We start from the raw sequence: 25,516 nt of genomic DNA on the forward strand, positions 1-25,516 counted from the left end.
ATGGGGCCCTTTAACTGCACAGCACCCAGCAGGAGAAGGGACGAAGAACTTGTTCTAGCTGACCTCTAGGGGTATTATAAAGGTAAAGGTAAAGGACCCCTGACAGTTAAGTCCAGTCGTGAACGACTATGGGGTTGCGGCACTCATCTCACCTTACAGGCCGAGGGAGCCGGTGTTTGTCTGCAGACAGTTTTTCCGGGTCATGTGGCCCGCTAGACTGGTACCTATTTATCTACTTGCACTTTGACATGCTTTTGAGCTGCTAGGTTGGCAGGAGCAGGGACTGAGAAATGGGAGCTCACCCCATCGTGGGGATTCGAACCGCCGACCTTCTGATCGGCAAGCTCTAGGCACCAGTGTCCCACCTAGGGGTATTATGCAGCATGGCAAAATACTAAGTTTATATTTTTGCTGGGAACTTTGAATCTTCACCTTGTCTCCTTCTGTTCCAGCCCATTACCACTTACCACGACCTCAATTAGCATTAATGAGATCCATATTGCCCTCATTCGCCTTCATAGGCTCACTGCCATTTGTCATGTCTCCTTCAAGCTTTTTCTAGCAGCAGCCGGACTTAAAGATCCTATCTGGTTTTTAAAAATTTTTAAAAAACAAAAACTTCAAAGATGAGTTGAGCCATTTCCTTTATCTGGTATTGAGTTCCCTTATTGGCGCCGTTCCTGCGCAAAACCCCATTGTATTAAAAAGATTTAATTCCAACATAGACTAACAATAGACTGCTGATTGGAGAATGGTTCTCGGGGCTGTTTTCTGCAGATCTAAGGTTGCGTTGCATAAACATAAAGTAAAGGTAAAGGGACCTCTGACCATTAGGTTCAGTCTTGGGGACGAACTCTGGGGTTTCAGTGCTCATGTCACTTTATTGGCCGAGGGAGCCGGTGTACAGCTTGACTAAGCCACTTGTGGCGAACCAGAGCAGCGCACGGAAATGCCGTTTACCTTCCCGCCAGAGCGGTACCTATTTATCTGCTTGCACTTTGTGCTTTCGAACTGCTAGGTTGGCAGGAGCCGGGACCGAGCAATGGGAGCTCACCCCATCGCGGGGATTCGAACCTCTGACCTTCTGATTGGCGAGTCCTAGGCTCTGTGGTTTAACCCACAGTGCATAGACATAACTTGAGTTCAAATCATTGCTCTTCCTCCCTTCCACAGCTTGAGTCCTGCTTTCTCCTGCTTCTGCAACACATTTGTCAAACATTCTGGCAAGCAAACTGGACAGTAGATGCAGGTAACTGGGCTTGGTGGTCTTAAGGGCCCCTCTTTTAGACGGCCACGTGTAGTGTTTAACATTTTTCTTCTCCTTTTCCATGTTTTATAACTACTTCTACATTCAGCGGCGGAGCTAGCCACACGGGCACCCGGAGCGGCGCACATCCCATGCACCCGGGGGGGGAAGCTGTCCAGGGGGGCAGGGTGATTGGTGCCCATTGGGGGATCGGCCTGGCGATTGGCACCCATTGGGGCGATCGTCGCCCATTGGGGGCAATCGGCGCGGCCATCGGCATCAGGGGGGTGATCAGCTCAGCTATTGGCGCCCTGGGGGGCGGTGCAGAGATCTGCCCATGGGGGATTTTGTCAACCCGCCCCCCCAGGGATGACACCTGGGGCAACTGCCCCCACCTCCCCCCCTTCCTATGCCCCCTGTCTACATTCCTGATTTGTTAGAGCAAAATGCAAAGAAAAACAGTTTGCAAACCTGAAAGGGGGGGGGATACTTTTGAGCATGTGCAATTCCGCAACTTAACCTCATTAAAACCGCAGCGTCATTATGACTGCAGGAAAAACAATGGGGTTCACTGCTTCTGCCTCGATGCTAAACACATTTCCTTTCGATGAAGCACCATTTTGTGGGAGAAAAGGATATACGCTTAAAGTAAAAATAATAAAATGAGTACCTACAGCCACTAATGGGCCTGCTGCCACCCCCCCGATTATAAAATGTCTTTTAAAGTAAGAAGAAAGCATGCTGTGAGGAGGAGGAGCATTAACCCCAGTGTGCCACAGCATGCCCATCCTGTCCCAGGAGCTGATGTGGGACTTTTTTGCTGTTGCCTCCAGCAGTTGCCCTTTAGAACATCATTTGAGGGCCTCCTGAGCTGTGTGGCCCTAGATTTGGGCCCCGAGGTTAAGCCATAGCCATAGAGCTGAGTGGCGCAGTAGGCTGCCTCCAGTCAAACTGTTTGCTGAGCATTCATCCCGATTTGTTTACAGATTGGATGAGTATTGTCAAGGCAAGCCTTTTCCCCTCACTTTCCTTATTGCAAAAAGCCCCACTTTTGGGAAGCTCCCTTATCCAGGGTAATTGCACAATCTGAATTCACCGGTGGGTGAATTTACCTGTTTGCCTTTCTTCAGCTATTGCAGTGCACAGGTTCCCTGGGAAAGCATAACTCAAAACTTCCCTGCTATTTCGGGTGTTTAGAAAATTTCCTCTCTTTTCCCTTTGTGCAAAATGAGTTGTTAAAATTGCTCTCTATCCCCCTAGGGGGAAGGAAGTTGAGCAGTTGGGGGAGTGGTGCAGGAAAAACAACTTACTCCTTAACGTAAAGAAAACTAAAGAGATCATTGTGGACTTTAGGAAATGTAAATTGAATATTCAGCCACTTATTACTGAGGGGAAGTGCGTGGAACAGGTCTCAGTGTTTCGATTTCTGGGAATGGAGTTGAGAGATGACCTAACCTGGGGAGAAAACAGCAAGGACTTGATGAAATGAGCACAGCAGAGATTGTATTTTCTGAGAATCCTTCGGAAAAACAATCTCTCCAAGGACCTGTTGATGGCATTTTACCATTGTACTGTGGAGAGCGTATTAACTTATGGTCTCTGTGTGTGGTTTGGGAGCTGCATGGCCAGGGAAAAAACAATGCTGTCCAGGGTTGTAAAGACTGCTGAGAGAATAATTGGGTGCACTCTTTCCACCTTGGATCAAATCTACGCTTCCAGGTGCCATAAGAAAGCTGCAGAGATAGCACAGGATAGTGTGAACCCCGGAAATGATCTCTTCCAGCTTCTGCCTTCTGGAAGAAGGTACAGGGTTATAAAGACTAGGACTAGCCGCCTGAGAAACAGTTTCTACGCAAATGCAATTCTGGTTCTAAACGCAGCATAAGGAGTCTCTATAGTATATTGTATTTTAAAATGGGGTTTCAGAGTTTTTAGGGGGTTTTGAATATTTTATGTAGATTTCCAATTTCATTGTTCTGTATGGGACAATGACAATAAAGATATCGTATATCACCGTATCATATATATGCATAAACTCTAAGTCTGTTGTGGTGCAGCTCCCACTGGAGGATTTCTAGTGCCTCATCACAATCCTGGGTTTGCGTCAAGTCAAAAATGAAGGCAGGTTGACCAACAGCAGCAGCCATGAAGGGAGCAAGAAGGGAGAGACACTGGAAGGGTGGTTTAAAATGGCAATGGAAGTGTGAGTAAAGCAGGGATGGGAGACACTGAGAGGAAAAGGGTGGTTTAAACCAATGGTTGAGACTTGAGAAAAGGACCTTCATACAGTGGGATATTTGAGGGCTCTTCAACCTTTCTCCCTCTCACACATGGGATAATTCAGAAACAGTGGCGTAGCATGGATTGTCAGCACCCGGGGCAAGGCAAGTAATTTGCGCCCCCTAACCCGGGGCAAGGCAAGTAATTTGTGCTCCTAACCCCTAACCTGCCGCCGCTGCCAGCTTCTTCTTGCTGCTGCCTGGGCTGGTCGGATGTGGTTCTCTCGCGCGCTCAGCGCTGCGCTGGGCGGCCGCTGCTCTGTCCCTCCCCCAGATAGTCCCTCCCTCGCTCTCTCTCCGCTCCGCACCGCACCGCACGCCTGGCACCCTCTCCCTCCACAGTGGGCGGCGACCCGGCAGCTCGGATCGGATTCGCACAGCCAGCACTGCAGTGAGAGAGAGTGAGTGAGCCAGGTAGGGGCAGAGAGCTGCGAGTGCAAGCGCGCCCCCCCAAATGTAGCGCCCGGTGTGGCTGGCCCCCCCTGCACCCCCCACGCTACGCCACTGTTCAGAAACGTAAGGGGGAGGGGGGAGGGAAAAAAGGGATTTAGGTTAAATTGGGGATGTAAAGAGGGTTGTAATAAAGGGTGGAGTCTGAAGCGTGAGAGTGGGGTTACAGATGAAAGCAGGGGTTCTGAAATAATAGGATGGGATGGTTCTCATTATGAGCACTCACACTTGTGGGTGCCCTTTGCAGGATTGCGCATGGTGCTACAGTTCCCAGGGAACTTAACGGCAAACAGGGACTCACCTGCCTCTCAGTGTTATTATTAGGAGGTTCATGCCCAGTCTCAATAGTCAAGTTTCTTGCTGGGAGGTGGGGCCAGCCCCATTTATAAATAGGGGGTGGAGCCGACAATAGCCAGGCAGTCAGCTCAGGAGATTCACCCTTCCTTAGTTTTCTTGTTTGCAAGTTAACTTTTTCTTCATGTTTAGCAGTGCTGCTGTGGTCTTTGACTGGTTGCTGTTGGAGGACCGGGAAGAATTTTTCCTGCATTGGCAGGTTTTGTCTTCCCCGTAGCAATTCGTCACAACTTCGGTGGTTATGGCCTTGGGTGGAATCCTTTAGTCTTTCCTTCCCTTTAATGGTGTGTGTGTGTGTGTGTGTGTGTGTGTGTGTGTGAAGTGGTGACTCACCCCCCTGCGGTGTCAATTCCAGGGTCCCCTTTTCAAAGGGGTTATATAATGGGTGTCACAGGGACGCGGATGGCACTGTGGGTCAAACCACAGAGCCTAGGACTTTCCAATCAGAAAGTCAGTGGTTCGAATCCCCGCAACGGGGTAAGCTCCCATTGCTCGGTCCCTGCTCCTGCCAACCTAGCAGTTTGAAAGCACGTCAAAGTGCAAGTAGATAAATAGGTACCGCTCTGGCAGGAAGGTAAACGGCGTTTCCGTGCGCTGCTCTGGTTTGCCAGAAGTGGCTTAGTCATGCTGGCCACATGACCCGGAAGCTGTACGCCGGCTCCCTCGTCCAATAAAGCGAGATGAGTGCCGCAACCCCAGAGTCGGCCACGACTGGACCTAATGGTCAGGGGTCCCTTTACCTTTACTAATGGGTGTCACTGGCCATACACTGAAAGGTTGTCAGTGAACTACCCTGCATGTAGGGATATGGCCTGGGCTGGCTGCTACACTTAGGTCTCGCAGAGCACCCCCATATCCCATTTACTCTGATGAGCCCCCATTCCCCCTGGCTGGGGGGCTGGGGGGGATACACACCCAAGGCCTAAGCCAAGGTCTTCCTACATTCAGAAGTTTAATAAAGTTGTGGCCTAATTTTAATTCCATAACACGTTGTCAGAGTCTTTATTCCTTTCTTAGGATCACTGGGGGCTGGGGCTGCCTGGTCATGCAACTGGGCTAAAGGTGAAAAGGGTGCTCAGAAGCCACCGAAAGCTGTGGGAGAAGCAAGATGCAGGTCACCCTGAGAGGAGTTTGTGTGCAAGTGGGGGTTGCGCAGGAGGAGGAAGAGGCGGCAACATGGGGTGAAAGTGAAAACAAGGGGTGCAAAGTGGAGTTGCAGAACAGAGAAGAGACGTGGCTTCAGAAATAGTGTTGGAAAGGAGAAAGGCATGGTTGGCAGTCACATGGGGTGGGAAGGGGAAACTCTACAGCAGGGGTCAGCAACCTTTTTCAGCCCTGGGCTGGTCCACCATCCCTCAGACCATGTGGGGGGCCAGACTATATTTTTGAAGGGAAAAAATGAGCTAATCCCATTTGCTGCCAAGGAGTGTGGTGGAGTCTCCTTCTTTGGAGGTCTTTAAGCAGAGGCTTGACAACCATATGTCAGGAGTGCTCTGATGGTGTTTCCTGCTTGGCAGGGGGTTGGACTCGATGGCCCTTGTGGTCTCTTCCAACTCTATGATTCTATGATTCTATACCCCACAAATAACCCAGAAATGCATTTTAAAGAAAAGGACACATTCTACTCATGTGAAAACAACATGATGTTGGGAAAGATGGAGGGCCCAAGGAGAAGGGGATGACAGAGGAAGAGATGGCTGGACAGTGTTCTCGAAGCTACCAGCATGAGTTTGACCAAACTGCAGGAGGCAGTGGAAGACAGGAGTGCCTGGCATGCTCTGGTCCAGGGGGTCACAAAGAGTCGGACATGACTAAACGACTAAACAACAACAAACGGCAGTTCAAAGAGGGGGAAAAATAGCTCCGGGCTAGAGTAATTCTTTACAACAAGGTTTTATTTTATTTTTATTTTTTTCTTTGACAAAAGAAAAAAAACATTTAAGTTTTACAGATTTGTAATTTTTTTGTGGTTTTATTTTGGATCCAAACAAGCACTTATGTTACAATATATCCACCTCATCAACATGCAGCGCTGAATGCGGTATTTGGCTTTGGGCGGGTTGCCCTGAAACCACCCCAGGGAGCTGATACCTGGCTACTTCTAGGAAGAGCACGGACTGGCCAGAAGTTTCACACTGAGGAGAGCAAGGCAAGGGCTGTAGGGTGACGCCCAGCTTAATGCGCGTCAGCACAGCATCAGTAAGGTAAATTGCAGCCTCCGTATTGTGTTTCGCTGGTCTTCCTGTGAAATTGAGATGGACAGTGGCTTCAGGCGCTTATGGGAGACTCGGTGCAGCTACTTGCCTCAGGTCACCAAATCAGTCTTCGTTTGCCATCCACACACACTAATTGGTGCCATTTCAGTTTGGTTTTATCTCAGTTCGGAGGCAAAGCGGGTCTCCCCCTCTTCTCCTATTCCATTTCATGTAGTTTCAGCGGAAACTGTCTCCCAATTGCTCCGTCTCCAAACTCACCCTCTCCCTTGGAATAAGGTATTCTCCCTCCCCCTGTCGTGCACCTGCTATGTTGAAGTGGTCGTAGCGATTGTCTTTGGGCAGTTTAAAAATCCAAATCCCCTCCTTTGCAGAATGCTTTGAGGCACAAATATTCTTGGCACTTGACAGCAGACTGAGAGCTTCGTAGCAGAAAAGAGTTTGGTGATTTGAACTTTAGAGTGGAAATAACTCTAATACCAATACTTAAAAAAAACCCCAACAACCAAGGATGCTCAAACAGCCCTTCTTCTTTTTGTAGGGTGCCTCCTCTTTAGTTTATGCACAATTTTAGTTACGCACAATTTTCCTTTGCAGCCAGTCATTCAGCATGTCTGGCTGTTAAGCAGAAGGTTGGTGGTTCGAGCCCACTGAGGGATGGCTGAGGGCAAGGATTCCTGCATTGCAAGGGGTTGGGCTAGATGGCATTCAGGGTCCCTTTCCAACTCTAGAATTCTATGCCAGGGCGTCTTGCCCATAGAGGCAAGTGGTGCGGGGTGCCAGGGTGCCAGGTTCTGGAGGGCGCCAGGGAAGAGGCGGAGGCTGGCCATTAGCTCGCTGCTCTCACCCGCCTCCACCATGCCATGCCAAAGCAGCGCTATACCCGGAACCTCTGCTTGCCGTGGCCACCGTGGCACGGGTGCCAGGGAAGAGGCGGAGGCTGGGCGTGGCGTGGCGCTTCCCAGCATCAGCTCGCCCACCTCGCTGAAGCAGCGCCGCGCCCAGAGCCTCCGCTTCCTCCCCACCGGAGGAGCCACCCTCCAGCCACTGCCCGCCTCCTCCAGCCCCGCAAAGCTGCCAGCAGCACCGTAAAAAGGTCGGCAACTCTGGGAAACGGGGGGGGGGGGGCGGTCGTCGGAGGGATTCTTGCACCATGGCGCTGGATATACTTAAGACGGCCCTGATTCTATGGTTTCATCCTCCCAACACCTACTGGCTCCCATCCAACACTAGGTTGAGTGTGATGACCAGCCCTGGACTGAACGCACTGTTGCATTTGTGATGCGTGTCAGTAATGTTGCACATGCACAAACCCCATGATGGGTGCAAGTTTAAGAAATATAAGCAAAGAACCCTGTAAGAATGGAATCCATAAATGTTCACATTACCACATGAAAGCAAGAACTCCCAGCCTTGCAATTTAGTCTAACTTTGTATAAATAGCTTATTTCGTGTTAATGACTCGGTAGTGTGGAGGAGGTGGGGAATGGTCTCCAGTGCAACATGCCACAGCTTTAGTAAATCTTAGGACTTGTTGACATTTGTGGTTTACCCCTGACCAGTTATACTGTGACCCAGCTATTCAAGGGCTACTACAATCATATATACCACTATGTTTATTAAAATAGGATAGTCTAGTGTGAATGTCTGTAGCCTATTAAGTGACATGTTGAACTCGAGATTAGGAAGCACATTGAGCTATTTTTTTAATATATAAAATTAGTTAATTGCACTTAAGTCTTGCTGATAAGCAGGCAGTGCTTGGAAAGGTAATTTAAAAATGGAACTAGTAATGGTTTACCCTATCCAAAAAAGGAACTAGTTCCAGTTTGCCATTTTACAAAACAAACTAGTTCAGTTCAAGCTCATCCAAATGAACTTTTTAGCTGATAGAAAGTTCATTCTCAGAAACCTTTTTCCAGCCTTCAGAATATTATGTGCTGCTGTGCTGAAGTATAGTGTCCAAAACTAAATCAGGGGCCACACACAAGTAATAAGATGTCTTACAAGAAGACTGTTAACAGGTGAAACTTTCCCTATTAAAATTTCTAGTATTTCCCTAGTAGAATTTTCAAGTATTTCCATACTAGAAAAGGCTCACCCTGGATAATTTGTGGCAGCCACACAGCTGTTAAAGGCACAAGGCACCATTCGCTTCGTTCCTGCCTGTACTTCTTGCTGCAAGGTGCTCCTGTTGGGAGAAAGCAAATTTATTTAGGGAGGATAAAGGAATGCCTCACATTCCTTTCTTCTGATGGCTTAGCAGTAAAGCAGTAGTGATTAAGTGGCAAGTGTCCTTAGCAACAGCAGTGCCTGTATATCTGCTTAAAAAACCTTAGAACATTGCCTCCATATTTTGATGTATAACTTTCTCTAGGGATGTCTATTTTTAAAAATGAAAGCAAAGACTCTGGGCCTCCTGCTTGGAGTCGAGGTGAGGGAATTAATGTGAAGGTGAACTAGAAAGCATACAAAGTTTTACCCCAAATCAACTTAATTCACCTTTAGTTCAATCAGCAATTCTGGGAACTGCTTTCAGGTATAGTTCACAGATTTTAAAATTAGTTCAGCGAACTTTGTTCAACCAAACTAGTTCATTCCAATCACTGAATTCATTGACAACTAAATTATATATGTCCCATTGCATTCAATATGATTTAGAGAGGATTAGTCCATTTCCTGGATTAAGAGCTTTCAATTTTTACTGAACTCAGAGATAGGGACCCCCTCCTTTTCTTCCTTCTTTATTTTTATGCTACTTTAATTGTAGTTTTTGATCATTTTTTCCCCTTCCTTGCCTGCCTTCCACACTAACATGTAAAAAGTAGAGTACCCACAGATCATGGAGCAAAGTCTTACTAGTTCATTGGCCACAATTCAGCTGCTCAAGATGGGTGCACCCTGTCTGAGGAGGAGAGAGGGGTACATCAAGCAGCCCCCTAACTCAAGCAGATGAGCTCTCACTCCTGGGAGAACCAGTTGACTTGTCAAGTGCTTTCTACTCAGAGTAAAACCAGCAAATCAAGGCTACACCCCAGCTCCAACAATGAGCCATGAAACTAGCAATTACAAGCTAACTGGAAGTTCTGAGGTCCAATATGGTTCCACTTATGTAACCACAGATTCGTCCAAACATGGCATCAAGGTTCTTGGGATAAAAGGCTGCACGAGGTCTCATCTGTAGCTCAGGAGCTGAGAGCCACCAAAGCCAAGCTTTCATACAAGAGATCTCCAGATCATAGGCTGAAGTGATACAAAACATGAAAGACAGGGTCCACTCTGCACACATACACCCTAAAAAGGTAGAAATATTTCAAAATTCTTATATAAACTTCATAGCACACTTGCTGGTCTCCAAAATAAAAAAAAGACATAATTGAGACATTCTTCAGAGAACAAGGATCTTCTCTGCATTTCCCCCCACCCCACCCCAGTACGCACAAAGAAACTCCTTCCTTACATAAACTCAGCCCTCGTTGTATATTTACAGAAAGCTTGGCTAATTATCAGAAAACCCTTTGTAATTAGAAGCTCGAGATGCCAACTCTTTTATTTACAGCCCATTTGGGGAGTGGGGGTGGAGCAGAGCCCCTTACGCTGGCATTTTGTGGCAAGCCAGCACCACTTCCTCCCGCAAGCTTTTATCATGGGGAAATCCATCTTGGCCAAAGGGCTCAAATCCCCACAGCCATGAAGCTCACTGGTGATCTTGACCTTGTCAAAATTGTTCAGCCTAACCTCTCTGGATCCGTAGCTTGGAGACAGATACTCGCTCCCTAGCAGAGAGATAAATGGCAGTCATGAATGACTGGAGAGGAGGTAGAAAGTGGGTTTTGGCATGAAGGCAGCAGGGTCAAGGAGGATCCTCTTCCAGTTAAACTGGGAGCCTGCCTGGGGAGGAGGAAAAGGGGGGTGTTATTTTAGTTTCCAGACTGACGTCTGAGAAAGGCAGCACTCCTTGCCAAATCCTTCTGTAGCTCTCTGTTTTAACTGAAGAGGCCTTTGATTACTTCTGGGTAGAAATCTGATGTAGTGTGGTACCTCGGGTTAAGTACTTAATTCGTTCCGGAGGTCCGTTCGTAACCTGAAACTGTTCTTAACCTGAAGCACCACTTTAGCTAATGGGGCCTCCTGCTGCCACAGCATCGCCGGAGCATGATTTCTGTTCTCATCCTGAAGCAAAGTTCTTAACCTGAGGTACTATTTCTGGGTTAGCGGAGTCTGTAACCTGAAGTGTATGTAACCTGAAGCATATGTAACCCAAGGTACCACTGTAGTTGGCATTTAGAGGCAAACCTATCTTAAGTCATGCTTTCCAACACAATACGCAGACCGAAACACAGCCATTCTTCAGAATTTGCACTGGCATCTCCAGGTAGGGCCACGAAAGGCTTCTGCACTGATTCGGTATAAGGCAGGCTCTAAACTTTTCTACAAAAACCTGCCCCTTTTGAAATGGACCAGCGCTTACTGCATCTGCCATAGCAAGGGAAGTATTGGAGATCACATCCTGTGGTTGCTCTGTAAAAATGATTCCTTTCCCCATACTCCCCTCTGGAATTGGCTAATGAGTGGCAGAGGCACGTTAATTAACAACTATTAACGCTAGAACTGGTCCAAGTAAAGAAGCACAGCGCAGAGGAAATTTATGCCAGGCAAATATAATTACCAGATCTATTACAAGCTGGAATGTAGCCACAAAACAGTTCCATATGCGGTTTTTTTTGTTTGAAACGTTACAAGTTCTGCAGAAAATCTTGCTCACACCTCTCTGCATTTACAACCAACTGTAAGAACCTTACAGCATCCACATTCCCCTAGCCTACCAGATTGATTTCTGAGCTTGATATTTTTACTGCTGCATATTTCCATCCATTAAATATGTCTACCAGCTTTGAGAGACCGCGGCTCTCAAGAGACTGTTCTGCTGTTCTGCAGAAGCTTCTGGCTTCTGGCCTGTTGTTTCATACCTTGTGAATTAGGGAGATGTCTGCCAGCATCTTTTGGGACACTGCCTTACTCTCAAGTAAAGGCCTCACCAACTTTCCTTCGCTCTCACCTTTCCTCTCTGGTGTTTTATTTTGCTTTCTGACAAAACCGTATGTGGGAACATAGGCTTACCAACCAAAATGCCACCTGCAATAAGTATTCCAGAGGAGATGATGAAGCAATGATTCAAAACTCCACCCCCCATCAACAAGCCTACTGTCTTCCAAGCTGAGGAAAGGAAAGGTCTGCTGCCCACCCCCGCAAACTGAGATGCTGAGCAGGGAGGGAGAGGAAAATCAAGAACCCTACTCTGTGCCTATTGACATATGCCACTGGCTACGAATTGGAGTTTGCGGCTGGTCCTTACTTGAAGGGCTATTCCTACAAGCACATAAGGACTTCCTGCTGGATTGGACCAAACTTACACCTAGAACCATTCGCAAAGCCGCCAGATATAAGGTGTCGTTGGTTCAAAAGTTGTCTTATTCCAGAGCCGTAACAATCCCACGGGAAGCAAATGTCCGAGGATGACATACCCCTCTTTGTTGCCTCATCGATTTCCAATCAAAATATGGCTCAATAAACAAGCAGCATTGCACCTCTGCATGAAGCTCTTTCTGCTAGGGTGGGCAATGCCAAAGTACAGATGATTGAGGGGAGTCAGAATTTAGTGGCTTCTGTAACTAGCATCTCTTCTATTTTACGGCTCCCTGGGAGAAAATGCTCCCTATTTTTTAGGGACAGGGAACACATGGCCTCAGTGCTAGTACATGCCAGCTTATTAAAATAAATCTCTGCATGTGTGCATGTTTATACAGTGGTGCCCCGCAAGACGAACGCCTCGCAAGACAGAAAACCCGCTAGACGAAAGGGTTTTCCATTTTGGAGGCGCTTCACAAAACGAATTTCCCTATGGGCTTGCTTCGCAAGACAAAATGTCTTGCGAGTTCCTGCGGGTCCCCCCCCTTTTTTCCCCTTTTCCTAAGCCGCTAAGCCGCTTATCAGCTGATCCGCAAAAAGCCGCTAAACCGCTAATAGCGCTAATCCGCTAAGCTGTCAATGGGCTTGCTTCACAAGACGAAAAAACCGCTATACGAAGAGCCTCACAGAACGGATTAATTTCGTCTTGTGAGGCACCACTGTATATGCTGCATATAAATACACACACATATATATACTTTCCATACACTCCAAACTCAGAATATAAAGACACATCTTGTGTTCAGCTCATCAGTAGTCCTCCCCTTTCCCCATCCTTAACCCACTGGTCTTGGTACAAAACACTCAGAGTTGGTTTCACACAAGCCAAACCCTTCTCACTACATGGTGGCCCCCCCTTCTCCACACTCTCTCCTTCAGCTTCGCCAGAAGATCGATACGAAGTACAACCCCAAAACCACAGGTACTGCAGGAGGGCCAAATGCTGTGACTTCCACTCTGGACAAATCTCCCAATCTCAACTCATCCCATTGGTTGAACGGCATAAGAGGGATCACCCAAAGGAGACAAGGTGGTTGAGATGACCTTGCACATCAAACCACCAACTTGATTTCCTTCTCTGGTCTCCTTTTCCTTTTTTTGCCAAGTGTCAAAGAGGCAAAACGATAATCTTCTTCTTTTCAAATCCCCCCACACCCTAATATCCCTTGCTGTGCTTCTCGAGTAACTTCAGGCCTTCCTCTGCACACTCTCTTGGGATTTCTGGGGGACGGAGACCCATGTGGCTGTTGGGTTGAAGGCTGCTGTTGCCATGGTTCGCTCTCACTCAACAAACAGGTGCACCTCTGCTGGGTCCATGGTTGCAGGAGCTAATCAAATGCTTCCCTGTGCAATTAAAACAGAAGGGAAGGAGAGAGGACAAGGAATCAGAGCTTTGGGCTTTTTTGTTGTTGTGGTTGCACAGAGGGTCTGTTTCTGCTGCATTTGATTTCCGTTTCATTCTGTTCCAAATGTGGCAAACAGCATGCGTCAGAGGAGAGCAGGGGAGGAGGGGAAGGCAGCCTCTAGCACTTGTCATCTTCTTCCGTATCACTTAGTACGTCGATGCCAGCCCCGCACATCACCCCCTGTGATGCCCCTCTTCTCCTCCTCCGGTAGTGCCCGTTTGGCATCTGCCAGCTGTGCCTTGAGCGAGGGCCTGCTGCAATTGTGTTGGAGCGGCCAAGACTGGTGGCCACAGCAGCCTCAAAGGTGAGCGTCTCCTCCTCACCACAGTCTGAAGCATGGGAGTCGTCCTGGAGCATCAGGTAAGGCTCCGAGATATAGCGCTGAGGGGTCGAGAGAAGGCTCTGTTTTCCTTGTGGGGAGCTGGAAGACTCAGTCAAGCAGGTGTTGTTTGTCTCCAGAACCCCAGAAAGCAGAGGAGAGCCACCCTCGCTATCGTCAGGCTGTGGGGAGATGTCTCCACAGTGCTGCATCATAGCAGCATAGGAGATGAGGGGGCGTGGCTTTGGTGGAACTGGAGGGAGCTGGCGGCGGCTTCGCCTTGGCGTGCTGGTGTCCGATAGTGATGGTATGGAACTCTCGCTCAAGGAGCCAGTGCCCTGCAAAGAAGAAGAGAAGGGCCTATGAGGCAAAATACCTTTTTATAATGGAAAAGAGCTTATGAGGGGGTCCAACGCTGCAAGGCCACTTTCCCCAAATCACATCGGCCCACCCTTAAACTGACATCACTGATGACTGGGCATGAAGGCAGGGTTTAATCCTGCATTGGCTGTGCACCCTGTTCCACGTAGGGAACAAATCTGCACAGCCAAGGCAGCAGGATTTAACACTGCTCATCAACTGGTGTGCAGAGGTTAAAGCCCTTTGCAAAAGTGCTCTTTGAAGCAACTCCATACCCCCCCTTTAAGTAAGCAGGTGGTTTGTGATGGGGGGGGGGAGAGAAGAAAACCTCCTTGCCCCCACCCTCTGCCACCCAACCCCTTAAAGGAGAAACGCGGAGCTGCTTCAAAGTGTGCTTTTGCAAAGGGGTTTAAGGCATCGGTATACAGCGTACAAGATTATATTGTTTGGTGCGCTGCCGCTGCTGTTATTTGCTGTGAAGATCTTCCTGGGTCACCATCTTAAGACTGTAGCATAACATAGATAGCACTTCTATGACATCTCCCAACATCTTTTCCTTTCTTTTGGCATCTTGATACTAAATGCTTGCTCCGTGTTCTGTAATTTTTTTTAGAGTGGGTGGCGCTGTAGTCTAAACCACAGAGCCTAGGGCTTGCCAATCAGAAGGTTGCTGGTTCGAATCCCCACGACCGAGTGAGCTCCCATTGCTCGGTCCCTGCTCCTGCCAATCTAGCAGTTCGAAAGCACCTCAAAGGCAAGTAGATAAATAGGGAAGGTAAACGGCGTTTCCGTGCACTGCTCTGGTTCACCAGAAGTGACTTAGTCATGCTGGCCACATGACCCGGAAGCTGTATGCCGGCGAGATGAGTGCTGCAACTCCAGAGTCGTCCGCGACTGGACCTAACGGTCAGGGGTCCCTTTACCTTTAACCCTAACATTATGATAATGTTCCAGTTTGCAAGCAGTGCCAAACTACCTTTGAGTCTGTGAAAGTCTGCAAGATAACCTTCGTGGTTCCTCCCAACTCTGTAATTCTATAATTCTAAGTGTTGGTTTATACATGCAAATTTATAACTTGATGACTGTATTCCCGAATGGTAGCCACCTGCCACTGCGGATCAAAGGACCAAGTGATCACATCACAGTCATCATCTCAAATACAAAGCTTCAAGCATGAATCACGAAGGGACATGCTGCAATGTGGAATGCCTGCTGTTCAATGTTTCAGCCAGATGTGCCTTCCTCCAGGATCTGGCATTCCTATCCTCACCCCACTGATTGCCCCCTAAATAGTCATGCTTGGGGTCAGCTCCTTCCTATTTAGATTTTTTCCCCTTCCCAAATACTTTTTGTACTTCTGCTGTACATTTTGCTACTTCCTCCTGCTGTTTCTCAGTGTTGCCCCATATGTTGGCATTCCCTGGCCAAGGCTGCAATTGAAACGAGGGATGAGATATTGAGTGATGTACAAGCACATGTGAGCCGGCCCTAAATATTGGGAAGGGAGCAGGTGTGTACATCACTCTAAATTTCCCTCTTACCTACATTATTTTGCAAGCTTCCCACTCACCTGTCTGTTGGGAGTTTGCGACCTGCCTTCACTTGGAGACCTGGACTGATGTCGTTCTGGAGAGTCACCATCTGCCTGTGGACTCCTTTCCTCTGAGTTGCAGCGGGAAATGTCTGGAGATAGTAGATGCTTGCGTTCCTTGGATCGGCCTCGCTCTCTGCCTCCTGACCGATGCGTGTCAGATCGATGGCCTGCCGAGGACAAAGCCAGGCTTACAAGAAAGTTCCATGAAGGGTCCTCATTGATTTGTATTCAGCCCCAAACCAGTATCTAACAATTGTAGGATGTCTTCTTTATCCTTCTGAATAACCTTTGGACCTAGAAACCCTTTTCCTTTTCCTGCTCCTCTGCAGCGTAGCCAAAACATATCCTATTTTTTCAGCCCTTTACTGTTTTATGGTCTCCCCTTCTGTCAGATTAGTGGTAAGGAACTCAGGTTCAAATCACAACTCAGTTATGAAGTTCGAGCGCTGACCTTAGTCTAGTTGTTATTCCTCACACTTAGCCTTTTTGTGTGAGGACATAACATGTAGGTGGAATGGAGGTGGGAGAACAATGTGTGCTATTTTGAGCTCCTTAGCTGAAAAGCTGAATTATATGCAATACATCAATAAGAGCATTTCTTTTTCATTGTCTAATCCCGGCCATTCAAGGATCCTAAAGTAAACACGAGGCCATCATGGAGCCAATTACAGTGGGTTATGTGGAAAGGCCAGTCAGGGCAAATGAGAGACTCCATCAGGCAAGGCCTTCTTCCACCTGCTTTGTCCCACCTTCTCAATTTGTATTGTATTATTTTATGTACTGTGGCTTGCCATTGTTTTATTGATTATAGTTCAGAAATTATTTCTTGTAACTGTGGGGTGGATTTCTCTTTAACTTTTATATGTTGATATTATTATTTTGTACTATTCTAATAATTGTTGAATGCTACTTTATTTGAAGTAGGCTGCTTATTTTAAAGTTTTGTTTTATTATCACATTCTTGTATTGTATTAGATTGTGATAAGATGTACATTTTTTGTTTTTCAGCTTGTAAACCACCTTGAATATTGTAAGATAGAAAGACGGTATTCAAATAAAAAATGATGAACGATGACTCTGAAAATTCGGTCCAGCTGTCTGTGCCAGAACATGTTGCTTTGGGAAACAGAAATGGGCTAGGGATGCCTCCCAGGCTTTTTGGGGGGGTGGGGTGGGGGGTGGGAGGGATTAAAGTGCACACTACTTGTGCAATTAAAGTGGATTAAAACACCCTAGCAGGGAGAATCCACTTAAAAACACACAGAGATATATATTTTTTCGCAGTCTGGAAAGTGTGGGGTGAATGAATGGTTAGTGGGAAGACATGTAAATGCTGTAGAAACAAGTTATGATGAATGAAAGGTGAATGCTTGTTGTCCTAACCCCCCCCTTTCTTTTTGTGAATGCTCATATAATGTCATAACCAGACAATTTCAGCGCTCCTCAATGCGGACGACGCGGTTCTCTTATCACGAACTAAAGGAGGCCTCAAAAGGCTACTAAGAGAATTCTCAGCCTACTGCAGGAGAGATCAACTGGTGGTTAATCACCAAAAAACCAAAGTCATGGTCTTCACTAGGAGACACAGACATCACAGATAGGAGATGGACAATCAGCCAATAGAACAGGTCAAAATTTTTAAATACCTTGGAGTAGTTTTCCAGTCAACAGGGGCCTGGGAGGCCCATCATAAATATGCTAGGGAAAAAGCACCTCAAAGCGCCAAAATACTGTCTCACTTTTACTTTACGAAGGGGGGCAGACATATCCCAGCAGCTCTGGAGGTCGTTCAAGCAAAACCCTTGGCGCAATTACTCTACGGGGCCCAAATCTGGACGGGAAATCATTGCCGCACACTTGAAACGGTCCAGTCTAAATTTTTAAGACAGATTCTAGCCGTTTCACCATGCGCACCAAATGCGGCCCTACGGCTGGAGACTGGCCTCCTCTCCATCCAAACCCGGACCTGGTTAAGAACATTCAACTATTGGCTTCGCTTAAATTTAAACCCATCCGGACTACTACCTCTAGTAGCACGAGATGCTCATAGAAGTCAGTGGTCCAAAGTAGTGCATCAAAAACTACTTACATGTGGCCTCCAAGCACAGCATCTCCTGAAAATGGGTCTCCCCAAGGCAAAAACCATTATTAACCAGCGCATGAAGGATATTGAGCAGCAGAATAATCTGGCCTATATTAAGAAATTTAGTGCCTGGTACGCTTATCTGCCCCCCTCCCACTTTGATTTTCGGGCACCTTATTTGTCTACCTTAACCATTCCAAAACTCAGACGGGCCTTTACACTGGCCAGACTAAATATGTTACCCTCAGCTGTTCTTGAAGGTAGATATCAAAAAAATTCATTCGAGAACCGGCTCTGCCCCTGTGGAGCTGGCTACGTAGAGACTGTGTCACACGTTCTCTTGTCCTGCTCCATATATAAAGATCTCAGGGACGAGACCATCACGCCGCTCCTATCTGCCATCCCGGGCCGCTCTTGTGAAGCTGAATTGTTCTCACTCCTAGCCGACCAGAACAGCTCAATAACAGAGAAGGTTGCCAAATTTATCGAGAGAGCAATGAGACTGAGAGCTGCTATCTGAATGACATCAGTGTCGTCACCCGGATTCCTCGCCTAGGATCTTATTATTATTATCTTTACATTTTATTATTATTATTTTATTACCTCTGCCATGTTTTAAGTACTGAGATTATTAATTTATCTGCATCTGGCTATTATTATCTTTCTCCCTGTCCTGACCATCCCTCCGAGCTTATATTTATATTTATAATCTTTCAATTTGGCTGGTCTATTCACTTAATCGACCTGGAACAATCTACCAGAGAAAAGGCCGCTGCCCATGGGACAGAGGGCCATGGATGAATGATAATCCAGCTTCTACCTAGGGTTTTAATAGGTCATAAGATTTTATGGTAACTATATTCGTAATGTTTTTTTGTCGGTGCTTGTCCTTTGACGCTATGGCCTGTCAGCTACGCAAATAAAGTCTATATCTATCTATGTCATAACCAGATCAGGAGAAATACTCATACTCAATGGGGACTAAACACCATGACTAGTCACTATGGGCTCATCCAAATTTATCCCATGCCTAGTTTGGTTTTCCGTTTCTCCCACTGCTTCCCACAGAAATCTCAGTCTGCAGAAGAACCAAATGCCATTTGTTCCAATTCTGTGGTGAACAGCAGGTTTCCCCGGGAGAAAAGCAGTGGTACTGAGGAGCCCCATGTATGTTTTATGCAAGCAGATCAGGATGAACCCTGAGTAACAGGTGACCGGGAGACGCCTAATCCAGTGTCTCTTCAGCGATTGTGGTGGTGTGAGAGATCCCTGCACGGAACTGTTTTGAACCTGTGCAGAAATCAGAGCAGTGATTGTTATGTACTGAAGTTCTCACCCTGGGCCAGCAGGGGGATGCTGTAGATAGTTATGCAAATAAGGGATCGAAAGTGACGTTCAGTGATTGGATAGTTTTAGAAAATTGTTACAGTTACATTGTACTGGAGCTCTATATAAGCAGGCTGGCTGAACCCTTCAGTTCAGTTCTGTCCTGGCCTGTGAATAAACAAACAAGAATCGCTGTGTCGTCTGATATGCTCACCCACAACTTAACAGTGATTTTACAGGTCAATCTGATGGGTGCATTTGTACCAGGGTGGATTTGATTGAAATCAAATCGATTTAAATCACGATTTAAATCACTAGTCAGTAAGAGTTGATTTAAATCATTATTTTTTTTACAGAAAGACTCATTCTTGCTGGTATAATCTTAATATTTACAACCAGAGGAAGGTTTTGTTTTTGGAATGATAAATTTTCAGAGTAGTTTTTACACTTATATCAAAAATTACTGATTTGGTTATACTATTAGAAATAGACAGATAATTATGAAATGACTGTTTATATTTGGACAACTTTTTCTGCTGTACTTTCTTGGAAGGAGAAAAATAATGATTCCCTTAATAACAACTTAAACACTTGATTTAACTAAAACAATAACATTATAGCATATGTATCCATGTTTGTTAACTGATGTGGTTAAACAATAAAAAAAAAACAGAGACTGAGTTTTAGCACACATGAAAAACTTAAAACAAATCCTTATTTCCTGATGAATAGCCTTTGGACTATAATGTAACTTAAATAGAAAACTATCTTTAGAAAGATTTTTCCCCAAAAAGCATTTTATTTTAAAAATCTGATTAACCCCCCCCCCCCGGTTTAAATAAAAAAAAAACCGATTTAAATTTTAAAAATCTGAATTTTTAAAAAAATCATTTTATCATTTTATCATTGATTTTTATCCACCCTGATTACTATGGAGCTGACAAATAACTAAATTCACCATGGTCTTCTCCTCAAAGTCCCTTTCCTGATGGAAGTTCCTTAACAGTGACTGCTCCCCGCTTAAAACGGGGGGCGCCCTTTGCGTGGACGTGTGCAGCCCCTAGATCTGGAATGGCTCCAACAGCATAGGCTTGGCTTTGCCTTCCTTCAGGTGGGATACCTGAAGGTCTCCGCCTACCTCAGTCAGTTGTCCAATCCCACCTGGGGGAAGTGTTGCCAAGGAGACCAGGCCAGGTAGGGGAGGGATTACCTGCCCACACAATAGAGGGAGGATCTTACCTGGGAATCCTCACTTGGCTCCAGAGCTTGGCTCAAAGTCCCTTTCCTGATGGAAATTCCTTAACAGTATTTTTCTAATAGATGTTGTGACAGCAGCAGCACCACCTACTCAACTATCTCCAGACATGCAGTTACTAAAAGCATCCAAAACATGCCAGGAAAAGGACAGCAAGCATGTCTTCTGCTGCTTTTCTTGGCATGGCCTGTTGGTTTGGGGGCTGTTTCACACAGCCTGGCCTGGTTTGGGGGCTGTTTCACACAGCCTTGGCATGGCCTGTTGGTTTGGGGGCTACCAGATTTTTTCCAATGAATCCAGGTACACATTATTATTATTATTATTATTATTATTATTATTGTTGTTGTTGTTGTTGTTGTTGTTGTTGTTGTTGTTGTTGTTGTTGTTATTATATTTAAATTACATGCTTTATTCTCCCTAATTACATCTTTACATCAGCTGTTTTGCTCATAGCTGTCAACTTTTCCCTTTTCTTGCGAGGAATCCTATTCGGAATAAAAAAGGGAAATGTTGACAGCTATGGTTTTGCTGTCTTGAGAAGCCCAGAGGAGGAGAGAAACCTGGGGGGGGGGGGGGAATTGGAAGCAGAGTTTGAGAATACGACTGTGGGGTGATCACAGAACCACAGATTTGGAAAGGAACGCTGTATGGCTTCTGTATGGCTGTACCAAACTGCAGCATGCCTGCACCTAGATGCACAGAATGTTGCAGCCCACTTCTTCTCACACATACAAAGAAGCAAGTCTACAACACCCACAATCCTACGTACAGCAACTAAGGCTCTGCATTCATTTCATGAGCATGTTCCAAATGATTCTTTGCTTGCCAAGCTCTCTTTGGGTTTACTCCAACCTGTCCTGCTCTTAAATTGGCTGTTTGCTGCTATCTTGTTTCCAAGCCCATTCTCTGCAAAATCTTTCTACTTCAATCTAAGCTGAACTCATCAGTTAGGAAAGCTGCATACCTTCAAATTTAAGTCTTCCGAAGGCATAAACTCAAGGAAGATGAGCTATCCCTTTAAATCACAGCCAAAACTTACCCCTGTGTGCTCAGTGGATTAATTGTAGCCAGAACTGAAATGTCTGCACAGTTGAACTGCCTGGAGGCGGTTGGAGGATGGATGGCGGCTAATGGATTGAGGTTGAATCCTGACAAGACAGAAGTACTGTTTTTGGGGGACAGAGGGCGGGCTGGTGTGGAGGACTCCCTGGTCCTGAATGGGGTAACTGTGCCCCTGAAGTACCAGGTGCGCAGCCTGGGAGTCATTTTGGACTCACAGCTGTCCTTGGAGGCGCAGGTCAATTCTGTATCCAGGGCAGCTTTCTACCAGTTCCACCTGGTACGCAGGCTAAGACCCTACCTGCCCGCAGACTGTCTTGCCAGAGTGGTGCATGCCCTAGTTATCTCTCGCTTGGACTACTGCAATGTGCTCTACGTGGGGCCACCTTTGAAGGTGACCCGGAAACTACAACTAATCCAGAATGCGGAAGCTAGACTGGTGACTGGGGGCGGCCGCCGAGACCACATAACACCGGTCTTGAAAGACCTACATAGGCTCCCAGTACGTTTCCGAGCACAATTCAAAGTGTTGGTGTTGACCTTTAAAGTGCTAAACGGCCTTGGTCCAGTATACTTGAAGGAGCGTCTCTACCCCCATCATTCTGCCAGACACTGAGGTCTAGTGCCGAGGGCCTTCTGGCGGTTCCCTCATTTCAAGAAGCAAAGCTACAGGGAACCAGGCAGAGGGCCTTCTCGGTAGTGGCGCCCACCCTGTGGAACGCCCTCCTATCAGATGTCAAAGAGATAAACAACTACCTGACATTCAGAAGACATCTTAAGGCAGCCCTGTTCAGAGAAGTTTTTAATGTGTGACATCTTAGTGTATTTTTGGTCTTTGTGGAAGCTGCCCAGAGTGGCTGGGGAAACCCAGCCAGATGCGTGTGGTACTAATAATAAATTATTATTATTATTATTATTGAAATGCACATAGATCTGTAACCTAACCTGTACTGGTGACTTGAGTGCAAAGCCAGGTGCGGTTGTTTAGACCCCCTGCCCACCCGGCAACAGAAAGGTGAATATGTATGTGAGACAGGGCCTTTTGGATGGTGGCCCCAAATGGGTGAAACTCCCTCCTTAAATACATATAGCTCTGACTTTACTGGCTTTTAAAATGGACCCTGATTTTTTCTTTTAATTCTAGCTGTTTTTCAAAATGTGCTCTATATTGCTTTAGCTGCTGTTGTTTTAATGTCATAATTCTTTTACCATTGTTAGTTGGGGATGATGGTTTTATTAATTTTGGATTACCTATGTATTACTCTTCTGGTGTCAGCTGCCGCAGAGGAGTTTTGCCCTACAAGGTGGTGCATAAATATTGGAAGTAAGTACGTAAATAAAGTTTGGATGTGTTTTGTGGAGATAGGGAACAAGCCAAAGCAGGCTGATGCGGCGGATTGTTTCTTGAGGAATTTTCCTCTTGAAAAAAACAAAAAACAAACATTCCCACTTCTTATACTGAGGGGGAAAACCCCTCATTCTATCTCCCTCTCTCCAGCTAAATTGGCTTAGTACTTACACATAACAGACAAATCCATGTTATGAGAACGCAATGTCTTTTTTTTTAGTGAATATTTTTGAATAAGTCAAAACCAGTGATTGATGAGGTTTCTCTCTTAACAAAAGACATGTGGAGATTCTGGATTCACACAGTGACACCTGACTAGGTGAGTAGCAAAGCAGAACAAGAATTTGTAAGCTGCAGAACAGGGGCGAATAACCTCTGGCCTTCACTGTGTTGTTAGATCATCAATCCCAGCCAACATAGACAGTGGTCAGGGATGATGTGGAATGTAGTTCCTTGACATCTGGAGGTTGATAGGTTAGCCCGTGGGTAGGCAAACGAAGGCCCAGGGGCTGGATCCGGCCCAATCGCCTTCTAAATCTGGCCCGCGGATGGACCGGGAATCAGCGTGTTTTTACATGAGTCAAATGTGTCCTTTTATTTAAAATGCATCTCTGGGTTATTTGTGGGGCCTGCCTGGTGTTTTTACACAAGTAGAATGTGTGCTTTTATTTAAAATGCATCTCTGGGCTATTTGTTGGGCATAGGAATTCGTTCATTTTCCCCCTTCCAAATATAGTCCGGCCCCCCACAAGGTCTGAGGGACAGTGGACCGGCCCCCTGCTGACCCTGGGTTAGCCCTTCTTGTTGCGGAGAATAAAAAGACGTTAAATGGCAGTGAGTTGAATTGCGAACAATTCATACAAAATCAAGCCTCCTTTTTGATTGATTGCTTTTGGCAGATAAAAAGAAAGGAGAGTCTTTTATAAGGATTAACTTCAGGTAAGACAATTCAGCTGAAAAGTTTATATGCTATATATGTTATAGAACAGAATTCACAATTGGCATTTGACAGTAACAATAAACAGAGCAACAAGAGGTTATCTTGGCAGTGCCATCCTTAAAAAATATAATTAACAACTTGGACAAAACAATAAGGTAGTCTTGCCAAAAATCTGCGGTTAATACAAAGTTTACAGTGGCTCCCTACACTGTTGGCAACAGAATAATTCAGAAGGATTTGGCTGCAAATAATAAGATGGAATTTGCCAGTGACAAACCTGTAATATCCACACACAAGAAATAGGAATGTAACACACATACACAAAAGTGGGGAAGTAAAGAAAGTCCACCTGGAACCTGCATTGCAGAAAACAAGCTCTGTGAGGACATTGGAAGTAAACTAGAAGAGCTCAGTGATGTAGATAACCATTTTGGGATGGGTTGAGCAAATGTTGTAGACAGCCAATTGTTCAGCTTTATTTAGTGGTAGCTAGGCACCAGCTAAATTACCATGGAAAGCTGTATTTCATGGTGTGCACAACACTGTAAGATTTTGTAGAAAAAGGTAGTAAAAATTGATTTAGCCTGTTAGGGGAATTTTCCGAGTAACCTTGCCAAATTTCCTTTGACTCCACAAGCCAAGGTTAAAAATGCAGGTGCACCAAAAATGGGCATATTAGCTTCACGGTGTCCCAAATCTTTTTTTATGTTAAATATTGATAAGCACTCTGTACCTCCATTGTCAATGCATTCCCTTTCCCTTGGACTATGTCAGTTCCATATATGATATATCGGGTCCTCCCTTAAAGAGGGCACCTATTGCTGTGAGACCTGGAAAACCGACACCCTGTGTTGTGGGTGGGTACGATTGGTCAGTCACAACACCCAACCGGTAGGTCCCTCATAGCTGGGTGCAATCTGGCCAATGGGACGCAGTCCAAACGGTTCGAGGGACCTATTTATGCCCATGCACGTGACCCAGAGCTTCCTCTTTCGGCTTGTGCATTCGGAACACCCGCCCACCTCTTCCTACTTTTAGGGCTTTGTGCTTGACCTTGCCATGCTGTCGTGTGTCGTCTGTCGTTGGGACAGGGGCACGGCAGGAATTTCCCCCACTTGGCTGATTGGCTGTTGCCGTTTGGGTTTCGCCTGCCATGTAGCAAATCGTCACAACTTGTAAGGATGCGGATAGGCTCTGGTTCAGGTGATAGGGATGGGAGACTGCTCTCGCCATCCCTATGTGAAGGGTATTCCGTTAAAGGAATCCAGGGACTCATTGATTTTGGTCAACCCCTGTGAGGGGGTTGTGCCCATGCCTGAGTCCAGGGAGACATTTGGGTGGCGGAGATAGCCCGTTCCCGGCTTTCCGCTTATCCAGGTGTTCCCCCTTGGCTGACCTATGCTGGTGTCCTGGGTCAGCGCTACCTGCATGGCAGGGAGCTAGTCGAACCAGAGCCTATGCACCCAGTCACTTGCTGTAATCAATAAAGTGGTGGCCTAAATTCTGGCAAAAACCCAAACCAAAATTTGAGTCAAGTGTGAATTTATTTAGGAGGGAGGTTTCTGGGTCTGAACACGCAAATGTAAGACACCTCTCACTACATCCCTTGGAAATGGCTTAGTTCCCCCAAGATCCAGCTAAAAGCAATTTCCCACTGTTGCTAACCCAGGGGTCATGGATTTTAGCAGGAGAGGAGTTTACCGCGACATTCTCATTTCAGAAGTTAGCTACACAACCTGAGCAAATGTTAATGGGCCACATTTGTTTTCTAATACAAAGATAACTCTCCTGGCCTTTACTGGGGAAGGAATTGAG

At 46.2% G+C, this 25,516-nt stretch overlaps 1 protein-coding gene across 1 annotated transcript in view; it reads right to left on the reverse strand.

Moving 5' to 3' along the window:
• Positions 1-12,862: 12,862 nt before the first annotated feature.
• The window catches only part of CACNA1E (calcium voltage-gated channel subunit alpha1 E), a 477,487-nt gene continuing 464,833 nt past the window's right edge, over positions 12,863-25,516 (reverse strand). The window contains exons 50-51 of the mRNA XM_081866509.1: positions 15,667-15,857; positions 12,863-14,074 (exon numbers count right to left, since the gene is read on the reverse strand). Of these exons, the coding sequence (XP_081722635.1) occupies positions 13,535-14,074; positions 15,667-15,857 (731 nt within the window). The 3' untranslated portion in view covers positions 12,863-13,534. The remainder of the gene's footprint in view (positions 14,075-15,666; positions 15,858-25,516) is intronic.

The sequence above is a fragment of the Podarcis erhardii genome (assembly GCF_964252035.2).
Source record: "Podarcis erhardii genome assembly, chromosome: 6".
In the NCBI taxonomy this organism is placed as follows: Eukaryota; Metazoa; Chordata; class Lepidosauria; order Squamata; family Lacertidae; genus Podarcis; species Podarcis erhardii.